This window comes from Pinus tabuliformis, chromosome 7, assembly GCF_031772625.1.
Source record: "Pinus tabuliformis cultivar Carrire ecotype Pingquan chromosome 7, CPIR1, whole genome shotgun sequence".
Classification (NCBI taxonomy): domain Eukaryota; kingdom Viridiplantae; phylum Streptophyta; class Pinopsida; order Pinales; family Pinaceae; genus Pinus; species Pinus tabuliformis.
Genome location: NC_142293.1, coordinates 150,153,868 through 150,168,161, shown reverse-complemented (window position 1 = coordinate 150,168,161; position 14,294 = coordinate 150,153,868). Strand labels below are relative to the sequence as shown.

General features: G+C 42.5%; 1 protein-coding gene across 1 annotated transcript; it reads right to left on the bottom strand.

Moving 5' to 3' along the window:
* Positions 1-9,493: 9,493 nt before the first annotated feature.
* On the bottom strand, positions 9,494-13,914 carry LOC149246303 (uncharacterized). The gene is made up of 4 exons (XM_089440512.1): positions 13,566-13,914; positions 11,489-12,873; positions 11,257-11,390; positions 9,494-10,556 (listed from the first exon to the last, which is right to left on the bottom strand). The coding sequence occupies exons 1-4, from the start codon at positions 13,912-13,914 to the stop codon at positions 9,494-9,496; spliced, it is 2,931 nt and encodes a 976-aa protein (XP_089296638.1).
* Positions 13,915-14,294: the final 380 nt, after the last annotated feature.

Below are 14,294 nucleotides of genomic sequence, written 5' to 3'. Positions count from 1 at the left end.
TCGGATAGATATTTCTAACGAGGTATTGTGCGCGTAAAACGGAAATCGTATGCCAAAGTTACGACCCCGAGAAGTTGATGTACCAATTTACCAAAAACATGACCCATAGTTTGGCACTTCATCTCCTAGGGTTAGGTTTTTGGATGTTTAGGGTTTTCCATTGTTTCTCAACAATAAATAGGCATTCGAGCCTCATTGTAAGATAGTTCAGAGGCATGTAGCCACCACATCTCTTCTCAAAGATAAGCTACCATCGCCCTAGCTGGTTTATTTCGATTTCTGTTTGTAAGCAAATTTCAGTATTTTAAATTAATGAAATGAAGTATTATTTCTGTTGCATCTCTGTATTTATGGTTATCTCTGTAATTTGTTGCATTCCTGTTTAAATTCAGATCAGTGGTATCAGAGCGGTTTTCTCTTTCTTTGTTTTTCTTTGGATGTCCCCAATGAGATCGGGATATAAGGAGTTAGGGCTTGAACTGGTTGAGCCTTTGCAAGAACAGTCTCACAAATCCCGACAGCCTCCCATGGCGGATGAAAAGAAAGACAAGGGGGCAGGAGATCCTATCAAAATCTTGCTCGAAGAGGCCCTTGAATGACAAAGGAACATGATGATGGACAACTTTTCCCAGATCCTTCAGCGGCTGCCCAGGGGCGACACATCTACTTCCAGCAGCTACTCTGGAAGTGCCACACCCTTTAAGGTACAAGTTAACTTTGACATTCCCATATTTGAGGGTCAGATAGATGCAGACGCTGTAGATAAATGGTTAAATCTGCTAGAAGGGTATTTTTCTATTCATGATTTTTCTGGCCGGGAAAATATTACTTTCGCTCTTCTCAAAGCCGCCCCCCACATCAAGGACTGGTGGGAAACCTACTGCGAGCAGAAAGATGAAAGTACAGGCTCACTGTTTTCAGCCACACCCACTTGGAATTCTTTCCGGGATGCCATCAAGGAGCAGTACTACCCTGTCAAAAGCTATGAGGATAGATACATAAAGTTGATCTGGATTTAAATAGGAATGCAACAAATTACAGAGATAACCATAAACACAGAGATGCAGCAAAAATAATACTTCATTTCATTAATGTAAAATACTGAAATATGCTTACAAACAAAAATGAAAATAAACCAGCTAGGGCAATAGTAGCTTATGTCTGAGAAGAGATGTGGCAGCTACATGCCTCTGAAATGCCTTACAATGAAGCTTAAGGGCCTTTTTATTATTTAACAATAAGAGAAAACCCTAAACAACCAAAACCCTAACCCGAGGGGATGTAACACCAAGAGTTTATGGGCCCCGTTGGAGTGAGTTGGACAGCCAACTTCCCGGGGTCGCAATTTGATCATATTATCTCTGTTTGATGCGTATGACAGCCCGTTAGAAAGATCTCTCTGAGGACTACAACAGAAAAGATGATTTTAGATGTCATTTAGGGCCTCAAAACAGCTTCAGAAGTTTAGGACCCGAAAAACTACTAAAAATAGTAAATTGTGCTACAATTAAGGAAACTGAAAAACTAAAAGAAACAATGGTGGGGGTCCAAGTAGAATTGGCAAGTGGCCACCAATATCCACCTAAATCAAAAGTGGACCATGTTGCGGTAGGGAAGAGACCAAGATGTGCCAAAGTTCACAAATATTTTTCATACCCTTCGTACAAAGTTGGGTATCAAGGATTTTGAGTTGCATTTGGTACTCGAATACCGTAGTTGCCTATACAAGTACACCCAGGATGAGATGGAGTTCTTGAACACCTCCTCGCTCGACACGACATACCGATATGTTTTTAAGAACGAGCACAAGTTTAAACAAAAGAAGTGAGACTTTGGATCTACGAATCCGAAGAACAAAGGACAAAGCCAAGGCAGGGTGACCCAAGACAACCCGTCAAAGCCACAAGAAAAGAACAGTACCACGAAGTCAAAGAAGGACACAGGAAAGTGGTGTTAGTTCCATAAGAGCCCCACTCATAACACAAGTGAGTGTCAAACCAAGCAGTGGTTGGTGGCCAAGTTGAAGGCTTCAGAATCAGATGCATGTTTCGACCCTGAGTCAAAACCCAACAAGAGGAATGACAAAGGGAAGAAAATCATTGATGCAGAGCCCAATGCCACTGTTTCCACCACTGAGCCTGAAGATCTAGAGGATGGGGAGCGTCTTTTCCACTCACAGATGTGGGTGAAGGGTTCGCCACTGCAATTCATTGTTGACAGTGGGAGCCAAAAGAACCTCATTTCAACAAAGGTCCTGAAGCAGCTAGGACTACCAACCATACCACACCCGCAACCGTACAGCATCGGGTGGCTTCACCAAGGACAAGATCTCTGAGTCTGCCGGCAGTGTCGCCATCCTACAGTATCAAGCCCTTCACATATGAGGTATTGTGTGATGTTGCACCACTTGATGTTTGTGATGTATTATTAGGCCAACCATACTTGTGGAAGCAACATGTTGTGTATGAGTCAAGGCCTTGCGTTGTTATTATTTCTTTGTGTAATACATTATACAGAGTACCGAAGGTAGCCCCACCTACCTCCACTTCTTTGATCTCTGCTAAGAAAGGCAGTAAGATCATCTCCCAGACTAGGAAATTTATTTTCTGTCTTGTTTGCTCTCAAAGTAAGAGGAAGATCGTAGCCACATCCATGGCCCCCAGGCAGGTTTCCTCCATGCAGCATAAGTAGGAGGATATGGTCATGAAAGAACACAGGGACATCTTCTCCTCACCCATAGGGGTACCTTTGCACTGTCAGGTCAAGCATTCGTTTGATCTGACTTTTTTAGCACCTATATCCAACAGGCCGATCTATCGCCACTCCATTCTGGAAAATGCCAAGTACAAGCAGTGACATGATCAGCATCAGGTACCACACAAGTTTCAAGTGGGTGACAAAGTCTGGTTGCATCTACAGAAAGAACGCCTTACAAGAGCCCATCAGAAGCTCAAACCACTCTGATATGGTCCTTACACTATTACCAAGGTTGTGGGAAACAATGCTTTGGAGCACAACATTCCCCCATTCCTTCGCTTGCACCGAGTGTTCAATGTGGATCGCCTTTGACCATGCTTCCCACCATTACTGGACACATCAAAGGTTGCAGAACAACGCACCAGGGACCAAGTTCAACAGAAGTTTCCTCATCTCATGGAGGAACTCAACGCAATGGGGACCATTGCTTCCTAAGGGGGAAGGAATGATTCAAGTGGATGTTGGTGTCCACTCGCCTATCCCACTTGGACCCCCACAACTGTCTCTTTCAGTTTTTCAGTTTCCTTAATTGTAGCACAGTTTAATATTTTTAGCAGTTTTTCGCACCCTGAACTTCCGGAGCTGTTTTGAGGCCCTAAACGATGTTTTTGGGAAAACTGGGATAAATCCTTCTAACGAAGTAATGTGCATGTTAAATAGAGATCGTATGTGAAAGTTACAACCCCCGGGAAGTTGATGTACCAATTTACCCAAAACAGGGCCCATAGTTTGGCGCTTCATCTCCTAATGTTAGGTTTTTGGATGTTTAGGGTTTTCCATTGTTTCTCAACAATAAATAGGCCTTCGAGCCTCATTGTAAGACAGTTCAGAGGCATGTAGCCGCCACATCTCTTCTCAGATATATGCTACCATCACCCTAGCTGGTTTATTTCCATTTCTGTTTGTAAGCATATTTCAGTATTTTAGATTAATGAAATGAAGTATTATTTTCGCTACATCTCTCTATTTATGGTTATCTCTATAATTTGTTGCATTCTTGTTTAAATCCGGATTAGTGGTATCAGAGCGGTCTGCGCTTTCTCTATTTTTATTTGCATGTCCCCAACAAGGTCGGGATATAAGGAGTTATGGCTAGAACTGGTCGAACCTTTGCAAGACCAACCTTCCAAATCCCGACAGCCTCCCATTGCGAAGGAAAAAAAAGACGAGGGGGCAAGGGATCCTATCAAAATCTTGCTCAAAGAGGCCCTCGAGCGACAAAGGAACATGATGATAGACAACTTTGCCCAGATCCCTCAACGGCTGCCTAAGGGCGACACATCTACTTCCAGCTGTGACTCTGGAAGCGCCACACCCTTTATGGTATAAGTTAACTTTGACATTCCCATATTTGAGAGTCAGATAGATGCATACACTGTAGATAAATGGTTAAATCTGCTAGAGGAGTATTTTTCTGTTCATGATTTTTCCGGACGGCAAAAGATTACTTTCGCTCTTCTCAAAGCCGCCCCTCAAGTTAAGGACTAGTGGGAAACCTCCTGCGAGCAAAAGGATGAAAGTACGAGCTCACTATTTTCCACTGCACCCACTTGGAACTCATTCTGGGATGCCATCAAGGAGAAATACTACTCTGTCAAAAGCTATGAGGATAAATACATAAAGTGTACCATGCTGCAGCAAGGAAGGGACCAAGATGTGCTAGTGTTAACAAATATTTTTCATACCCTTCACACAAAGTTAGGTATCAAGGATTTTGAGATGCATTTGGTACTCAAATACCGTCGCTACCTACACAGGTACATCCAGGACGAGATGGATTTCCTGAACATATACTCGCTCGGCACGAAATACTGATATGTTGTCAAGATCGAATAGAAGTTTAAACAAAAGAAGCGAGGCTTTGTATCTGCGAATACGAAGAACAAAGGATAAAGCCATGGCGGGGTGACCCAAGACAACCCATCAAAGCCGCAAGAAAAGAACAGCACCACGAAGTCAAGTTAAGACACAGGAAAGTGGTGTGAGTTTCATAAGAGCCCCACTCATAACTCAAGTGAGTGTCAGACCACGCAGTCATTGGTGGCCAAGTTGAAGGATTCAGAATCAGATGCATGTTCCGACCCTGAGTCAGAACCCGACAAGGGGAATGACATATGGAAGCAAATCATTGATGCGGAACCCAGCGCCATTGTTGCCACCGCTAAGGTCCAGAAGAATGAGCCCAAAGATCCAAAGGAGGGGGAGCATCTTTTCCACTCACAGATGTGGTTGAAGGGTTCGCCACTGCAATTCATCGCTGACAGTGGGAGCCAAAAGAACCTCATTTCAATAGACGTCGTGAAGCGATTGGGGCTACCAACCATACCACACCCACAACCGTACAACATCGGGTGGCTTCACCAAGGACGAGATCTCTGAATCCGCCAGCAGTGCCTCCTTCCCTACAATATCAAGCCCTTCACAGATGAGGTATTATGTGATGTTGCACCGCTTGATGTTTGTGATGTATTATTAGGCCAACCATACTTGTGGAAGCGACATGTTGTGTATGACTCAAGGCCTCGCGCTGTTATTATTTCTTTGTGTAATAAATTATACAGGATACCGGAGGTAGCCCCACCTACCACCACTTCTTTAATCTCTGCTAAGAAAGGCAGTAAGATCATCTCCCAGACTATGAATTTTTTTTTGTCTGGTTTGCTCTCAAAGTAAGGGGAGGATCGTAGCCACATCCATGGCCCGCGGGAAGGGTTCCTCCACGCAACAGAAGCGGGTGGATATGTTCATGAAAGAAGACAGGGACATCTTCTCCTCACCCACAGGGGTACCATTGCACTATCAGGTCAAGCATTCGTCTGATCTGACTTCTGGAGCACCTATACCCAATGGGCCGATCTATTGCTACTCCATTCTGGAAAATGCCAAGTACAAGCAACGACATGATCAGCATCAGGTACCACACAAGTTTCAAGTTGGCGACAAAGTCTGGTTGCATCTATAGAAAAAACGTCTTACAAGAGCCCATCAGAAGCTCAGACCACTCCGATATGGTCCTTACACCATTACCAAGGTTGTGGGAAACAATGCTTTGGAGCACAACATTCCCCCATTCCTTCGCTTGCACCAAGTGTTCAATGTGGACTGCCTTCGACCATGCTTCCCACCATTACTAGACACATCAGAGGTTGCAGAACAGCTCACGAGGGACCAAGTTCAACAAAATTTTCCTCATCTCATGGAGGAACTCAACGCAATGGGGACCATTGCTTCCTAAGGGGAGAGCAATGATCCAGGTGGATGTTGGTGGCCACCCGCCTATCCCACTTGGACCCCCACTTTTGTCTCTTTCAGTTTTTCAGTTTCCTTAATTGTAGCACAGTTTACTATTTTTAGCAGTTTTTCGGGTCCTGGTCTTCCGAAGCCGTTTTGAGGCCCTAAACGACGTTTTTTAGCAAAATTGAAATTTATGTTGTTCACTCTAAAGTTGTAGTCCTCGAATAGATCTTTCCAACGAGGTATTGTGCACGTCTATGCCAAAGTTATGATCCCGGGAAGTTGATGTACTAATTTACCCAAAACGAGGCCCATAGATTGGTGCTTCATCTCCTAGGGTTAAGTTTTTGGATGTTTAGGGTTTTCCATTGTTTCTCAACAATAAATAGGCCTTCGCACCTCATTGTAATACCGTTCAGAGGCATGTAGTTGCCACATCTCTTCTCAGAGATAAGCTACCATCGCCTTAGCTGATTTATTTCCATTTCTGTTTGTAAGCATATTTCAGTGTTTTATATTAATGAAATAAAGTACTATTTATGTTGCATCTCTGTATTTATGGTTATCTCTGTAATTTGTTGCATTCCTGTTTAAATCTGGATCAAAGAGGCTTTTCATGGCTATGATCATTTTGTAACCATGTATTGTTTATAATTTTCGAGTATATACTTATTAGCTATTTTTATTCCAAACAATCTTCTATAAATTTCTTTTAAGGCCATTTGAGCCAAACTCTATATATTCCAATATTTTAATTTATGAAGATATTCAAATATCTTATGGACTTTGTTTAATCTTATGTTTTAAAATAAAATCATTTATAAAAATTATACCGCTCACTCTGTTCTTTACTTGTGTTAGGCGTTGTTTGCATCCATATGAGATGTTAAACCTGTACTAGTTTTAAGTTTTATTCTTGTGTATACTTAGAAAAAGGATCTATATATTCTTATCAATTTGCATATATTATTAGTTATAAAATCAATTTTTTCCTTTCCTATTAGAATAAGTCGATATACTATTATATTTGTTCTTTTTAATCTTACAAAGTTCTCTCATGTCTAATGTGTAATTGTATCTATTTATACATACTATACATCAGATTCTACTTGAGTATACTCTTTCATGCTTTCATATTTATATTTACAATCATTCACCGATAAACATAAGTTTTCTTTTATATATCACTACACATATACACATGCACTGTAACTTGTAAATAATAAGTCCTATTTAAAAATAAAATAAACATACCATTTTTTTTTCAAAATCACCATAGCATAGTTTCTACTAGTTAAATGTTGCAAAATAAACAATACCAATTTTACCAATAATATTCCCTTTAGATTTCTATACTAATTTCTCACAACATAATTTAAACAGAGAAGTTTTTCAATCAATTTCTTTCTTCTCATTTTATTTTTTCAACAATATATACTTATATTACTCAAAACTATAAACTAAACACATCACTTTTCAATCAACTAACTTTTTCTAAACAGGTTATAAGGAAAAAAATATTGACTTGAAACAATTTTTTGGAAAATTAATGATCAAGTACTTGGCTCCTCCCAACCTTAACACTGTTAAACAACATGTATACCCCCAAGTATGCCGGGGCAGAAAAACTCCTTTTGTATTTGTTCTATTGTTTCTCTTCAGTCTCATCCTCTCTCAGAATGAGAGAAAATCAAGTAGACAAAATATTCTTATCCAATTCTCATCGAAGTTGTCTTTAATGTGACTTTTTGGACTTTTCGATGTTGGAATCCGACGAAAAAAAATGAGGTGTAAACTTGATTCGTGTTATTAAAACTAATTTTTTGATTGTATATATGGATTGAGCACCGTGCAAAACCCCTTAGGCACTTCGACTGTGCAGGGGTTACCTATCAAACTTGTGATTTCAATAAATTCCTGCTGGATTTTAGAGAAATTAGACCTGAAAAACCCACCGAAAAAACTTCCAAAAATCTCACTAAAGACAACTTGATTCTCATCTACCACTCTTTCAGTGGTTAATAATTACCTCCAACTCACCAATAGGTGGCAAGTAATTATTACCTTATTAATAAGCTTTTGTTTCCCACTCTTGAAGACAACTCTCTGTCTTCTAGGAAACAATTAATTGACCAATATCATAATTCGTTAATAAATCTAATCATCCATATTAGATGCCCAGGACTTATTGATAGGTAATATATATTTCAACAATAATTTGCAGCCTCATTTCTTTCAACCATCTATACTCAAAAATTAATTCTCCATATTTTCTTTATTTACAAAACTAAAACATCATAATTACAAATTTATAATCAATTATTATCAATAATAAATTATTGATAATTAAATTTTTAAATGTCTTTTGAATTAACACTCTTAACCAAAAATATACAAATGCACATTTAATTACATAAAGTATCAATCAAAGGGATATCACACAAACCCTCCATCGGGTGCATCATGGCAAGCTAGAAATCCAGGGCATTGCCGGCCAAAAGTAATGCAAGATCCAAAATACAAGGTTAAATTTAGTAAAATTAGAGAATATATTTGATATATGTAGGATCACACTCTTTTTTCCCTTGGAAAAAGTCGTAATTTCTATTAACTTAAGAAATTACATTTTGTAGATGCCGAGGCATATGCATATGGAGGCATTACTTGCCTTATCAGGATACATATAAGTCTGTTTACAAAAACTTAAACTGTTGAGTGGTGTATCTCCACGTAGGGAGTCTGGAATCAGAGTTGTATCAAAACTGTCCTCAACAGCTTGAGGGAAAAAGATGCAAAAATATATATATCTTCTCTATACAGAGAGAGTACTATGTATGTCTATACAAGAACTGTTTCTACAGCCGACTGATAGATATAAGAAAATAAAACATGTTTTTACAATGAGCACTACAAAATCATGGGCTTAAAGCCCAATTTGTCCCTGTTCTATAAACGGTCTGTGGTAATATTGATGGTGAGTACCATCAATCTCCTCCTGTATCAACCAGACATTGTCCTGAAGATGCGTTGCCTCTTTTGAAAGTTGGTCAGCCTCCGTGTTTTGTTCCCTGTAGATATGTCGACAGACAAAAGAGTCAAATATGTCTATCAATCTGTGAGCTTCCTCAAGGATATGTCTGAGAGTATATGCATTGCAATGAGATGCATTATTGAGCCAATTACATACGATTTTTGAATCACCAAATAACTGTAGATGTGTACAATGATGAGATAATGCAAAATATATGAGGTGTTTTGCAGAGCAGAGTTCGGCAAAATTGTTTGTGCCCATCCCCAAGTTTATTTGGATTTTGAAACAGTGTTTATCATTCAGGGGTAGGATAAGTCCCCCTCCACAGCCTGTTTCATGGGCTGAACCATCAAAATATGCCCAAGGTTTCGATTTATCAATGATCTCCGGGGTGATGATGCGCGGAGGGGCTACGGGGTCCTCTTCTAGAAGGTGATCATAATCTGAGATTATGTGCTGTGTGATAGATGGTCAGTGTGGTTCTCTGAGATTGAAGATGGACTGATTCCTAGCTATCCAGATGGCCCAGTTAACAAGGAGAGGCATGTTCCTGGCTTTGCCTTTGTGGGCAAGGCACCATGAGTTCCAAGCATCTTGGATATTGTTGCCTTGCCAGGGGAGTAAGGAAGGGTAGTGAGCAGATATGTCGTTCCATAACTCTTTAGATGAAGTGCAATTCAGGAAGAGATGTTCGGTGTTCTCATCAGCCATACGACACAGTTGGCATCGGAAGGGGCCATGAAAGGATCGCCTAATCAGATTGGCACCCGTAGGGATCTTCTCTAAGAGTATGTTCCACATTAACAGGTGGGTGCGAGGGGCGGCCTTGAGTTTCCAGAAAGATTTCCAATTAGGGTCAATAGATTGAGGTTTATGGGGATCCATGAGGCTGATGTATCCCTCTTTTGGGGAGTAAAGACCAGTCTTGGCAAGGGCCCAGATGATTTCGTCAGGCTCCACTGTTAAGTGAATATGGGCCTGTGTGAGGGCTTCAGTATATAGCTGCCAATCTTGTCTCCAATGCTCAGGTATGTCCAAATCATAAGCTGATTTCCAAGCTTGTTGAAGGACAGTGGAGTTGATGTGGTCGCCAATGTGCTTGATGTATAAGATGCCTCTATCATTTAGGTAGCTGATTAAATCGGCAGGTAATCTGTGGGCGTTCCTGCATCCTACCCATGGGTCCATTCCAATGCGGACAACGTTGCCTTCCCTTATTCTCCAGGTAATTCCAAGACGCAGCAGGGGGAGCGCGTTCATCATTGCCTTCCATATGTTGGAGATATTGCTGGCTGGGGGCCGAGACTGTCTGAGCCAATCCATCAAATTAGTAGGCCATATATATTTCGCTAGTGCTACCCGGGTCCAAAGACTGTTTGAGCTGATGAGCTGCCAGCTCAGCTTAGCTGCCAAGGCTTTTAAGAATAGCTCGAGCCTTGTTATGCCCCATCCTCCCCATCGTTTAGGAATAGCGATGTGATCCCATTTGACCCAAGCAAAAGTTTTCCCAGGTTGATTTCCCTTCCATAAGAATCTGCAACAAATGTTTTGAAGTCTGTTTAATATGCCTTTTGGTATCCATGCAAGTGTCATCTAGAAAACTGGAGTGGCCTTTATAACTGCCTTGATGAGGGTTAATCTGCCAACGCTGGAAAGATATTTGTGGTACCAGATCTGTAATCGTTTCTCCACTTTTGCGATAAGCCATGTCCAGTCTGCTATCCTATATCCGAGAGGCTTTAATCAGAAGCCCAGATATTTAAGCCCGTCATCCAAATTGAGTGCAAAGAAAGGAAAACGATGGGTAGTATATATAGATTCATGCAGAGAACAACCGATAATGGTGATGGTGGATTTACCTTCATTGATCATCATCCCTGTAGCCTGGAAGAGCTTGAAGATATTGTGCATAATTGAAGAATCTCTGATGCTTCCGTTTAAGAAGATCAGAACATCATCAACAAACAGTAGGTGAGTCAGAAAGAAATTATCCGAAATCTTGATGCCAGTAAGCTGATGTCTGTCCTTCGCAGTAGAGATGGATCTGCTCAGACCTTCCATAATAAGGAGGAAGAGTTAGCGGAGAGAGGGGGCAACCCTGTCTGAGTCCCCTTTCTAATAGGAAGAAAGGGGTAGCTTCACCGTTAAGGAGGACACTATAGGATACATCCTTGATACAGCTCATAATCCATTTAATGTAGGCATAAGGGAAGCCAAGGTGAGTAAGAATTAACCTGATATAGAGCCAATTTGCTCTGTCAAATGCCTTAGAAAGGTCCACCTTGAGAATCATGCCCTTCTGTTTCTTAGTCTTCAGAGTGTGGAGGAGTTCTTGTGCAATGGCAATCGCTTCATGTATCTGTCGATGCTGGAGAAAAGCAAATTGTTCGGGGGATATATGACAAGACAGTATAGGCTTCAGGCGATTTGCTATGATTTTGGCGATAATCTTGTACAGAACATTACAGAGAGAGATGGGTCTAAAGTCATTAAAGGAGGTAGGAGAATCAGATTTCGGAATAAGGCAATAAAAGTGGATTTGATGGCTGCATGTATGCTACCATTCCTCCTACTGTCCTCCACGATTCTGAGAAGATCATCCCCCAAGATGTCAAAAAATGCAATAAATAATTCGATGGTCCACCCATCCGGTCCAGGGCTCTTGTCTTTTTTGAACCATTTAATGGTGGCCTCTAGTTCCTCCTTCGATACAGCCATCATCAGGTTCTCCGAATCCTCTTGTTCTACAAATCTGGGGAAGTATTCAGCGACCCGCATTATCTCTAGAATGTTAGCCACACGGGGTGCCTTGTAGATGGTTTTGAAGTGTTCGTTAGCAAGTCTGGCCAGACCCTGCTGATCAGTAATCCTCTGCCCCTGAGCATTTTGTAGTTCCCAGATGGTGTTAATGGCTTTTCTGCCATTTGCAAATTTGTGGAAGAACTTAGTGTTATTGTCTCCATCAGTCAGCGATATGGCTCTACTTCTAAGGCGCCAGCTCTCCTCTCTTTCCTTTAGAATTTGTGTGCGCTTAGATATAAGAGTAGAGTATAGATCCTTGTTTTCCGGTGCTGTAAAGGTGCCATCTGACGAATCCTCAAATGTGGCAATGGCTCGTTCGGCCTCCTTCAGTATCTTGTCATCGTTAATCCGCTTCAGGTGTGCCCAATTTCTGGAGAGCCTCTTGAGTTCAGATAATTTCCTTAAAAAACCAGTAGTATGCTCCTCCTCTTCCGTGATAGGATTTGATCTCCAATACTCCGATACAAGCTGATGATAGCTGAGATCCTTGAGCCAAGAAGCATTGAATTTAAAAGGGCTTTTGATCTTCGGGATATCCTCAGAAAGTTCAAGGAAGATAGGCCTGTGATCAGATAAACCCCCAGTTCCAACCCACTGTCTAATACGAGGGTGGAGAGTGAGGAATGCCTCTTTGATGAGGTATCTGTCGAGTCTTCTTGCTAGACTATGATCACCACTTCTATTATTGGACCAGGTATACTGTAACCTGACAGGAGGGATGTCAACCCAATGATGAGCTTCAAGTAAGGTGGAGATCGAGTCAAACAGGTTATCCGCTTGGGCCGAGTGTCCCCAGGATTCATAGTGACACAAGGAGAAGTTCAAATCCCCTCCCAGGATGATGTTGTCTACCCGGAAAAGTTCAGATGCGAACAAGGTTCTCCAAAATGGTTCCATGTCCACACAAGGTCCGTAAACATTGATGATACGAATCTCAGCGTTAAGGGAGCGGGCCAATAAGTCCATACCGATGTAGCCTCTGCCTCCCCAGGTGTTTCGAAGAACCAAGGATTTATTGCAGAAACCGATAGCAATACCCCCCGATCTCCCTAATGCATCCAAAGCATGGAATGTCCAGTTCAGAAGCCAAGAGTGAAGAATAGGAATGAGAGTGGCAGCCGAGCAGAGGGTTTCTTGAAGAAAGATCACTTCCAAGGCAGTCGAGATGAGCAGTCTTCTCAGGGCTAGTGTTTTTTGGGGGCTAGCAACCCCTCAACAGTTGAAGGATAGAAATTCCATGGAGGGATAGGCAGAGGGCCATCCCTTGCTCTAAGGGCCTTGTCAATCGTTTGTTGTCGCCCAAGGGCAACTTCTTCCCTCGCTACATGTCTGGCCTTAGAGAGTCGGGAGGGGCAGCCTCTAGCCGATTTGAAGGAGGTCGGGGGGTAAATAGGTTCAATGCCTATCGCGTCGGCATCCTTTCCCTTTGTTCTGGACCACAAAGAGTATCGAGGGGAAGAGGGGGGGGTGGAGGAGGGAGTGGGGGGGGGGGTAAGGTGGGTAGAGGGGGGGGTGGAAGGAAGGGGAGGGGGAGGATATCAGGGAGGGGGGACAGAGGGAGGGAGAGTGTGAGGGAAAGGGAAGTGTGCAGAGGAGGGAGGAGGGGGGGTGTAGCCCAGAGGGAGGGGGGGTATCTGAAGGGAGCCAGAGGGGATGAGGGGGGAGGAGATACCCATGCAAGAGAGCGATGCAAAAATATGTGATATGCCAGATACAGAGGATGAGATAGGGAAAAATGTACCTGCAGTCGAGGCGACATCTCTAGAAGTGTCTGAGCTGATGGGCGGAGGAGGCAAGGCAGGTATGGTGTCCGCTGGACGCTTGTCAAATGCCTTTGTAACAGAAGTGCCCTGTATGTCTCTCGAATCTCCTAGTGCATTATCTACCGGTAGTTGTATGGGCTCTCCTTCCATCTCCTGGGGCTGTGATGGTCCACCCTCCGTCGGTTTCGGTTCTCGGTTATGCTCAGGGCCCCTTTTTTGTGGAGGAGGGGGCAGTCCCTGTATAGGTGCCCAACCTTGTGACATCTGCGGCAGCGATATGGAATGCCTTCGTAATCTATGATCTTCTTGCGAGATGTGTCCCGCCATTGGATGGTAATGTATTCCAATAGACCTTCTCTGGTGTCGAGATTAATAAGGATTCGAGCATAAGCCATCATACCCGTTTGCAGATATGATTTGTCGTATTCCATATAAGTGTCGATGGTGTTACCAATCCGCTTGAAGATGTCCTCGGACCAGTATTTTAATGGGAGGCCCGGCAGTCGAGGTGAGCAGTCTTCTCAGGGCTAGTGTTTTTTGGGGGCTAGCAACCCCTCAACAGTTGAAGGATAGAAATTCCATGGAGGGATAGGCAGAGGGCCATCCCTTGCTCTAAGGGCCTTGTCAATCGTTTGTTGTCGCCCAAGGGCAACTTCTTCCCTCGCTACATGTCTGGCCTTAGAGAGTCGGGAGGGGCAGCCTCTAGC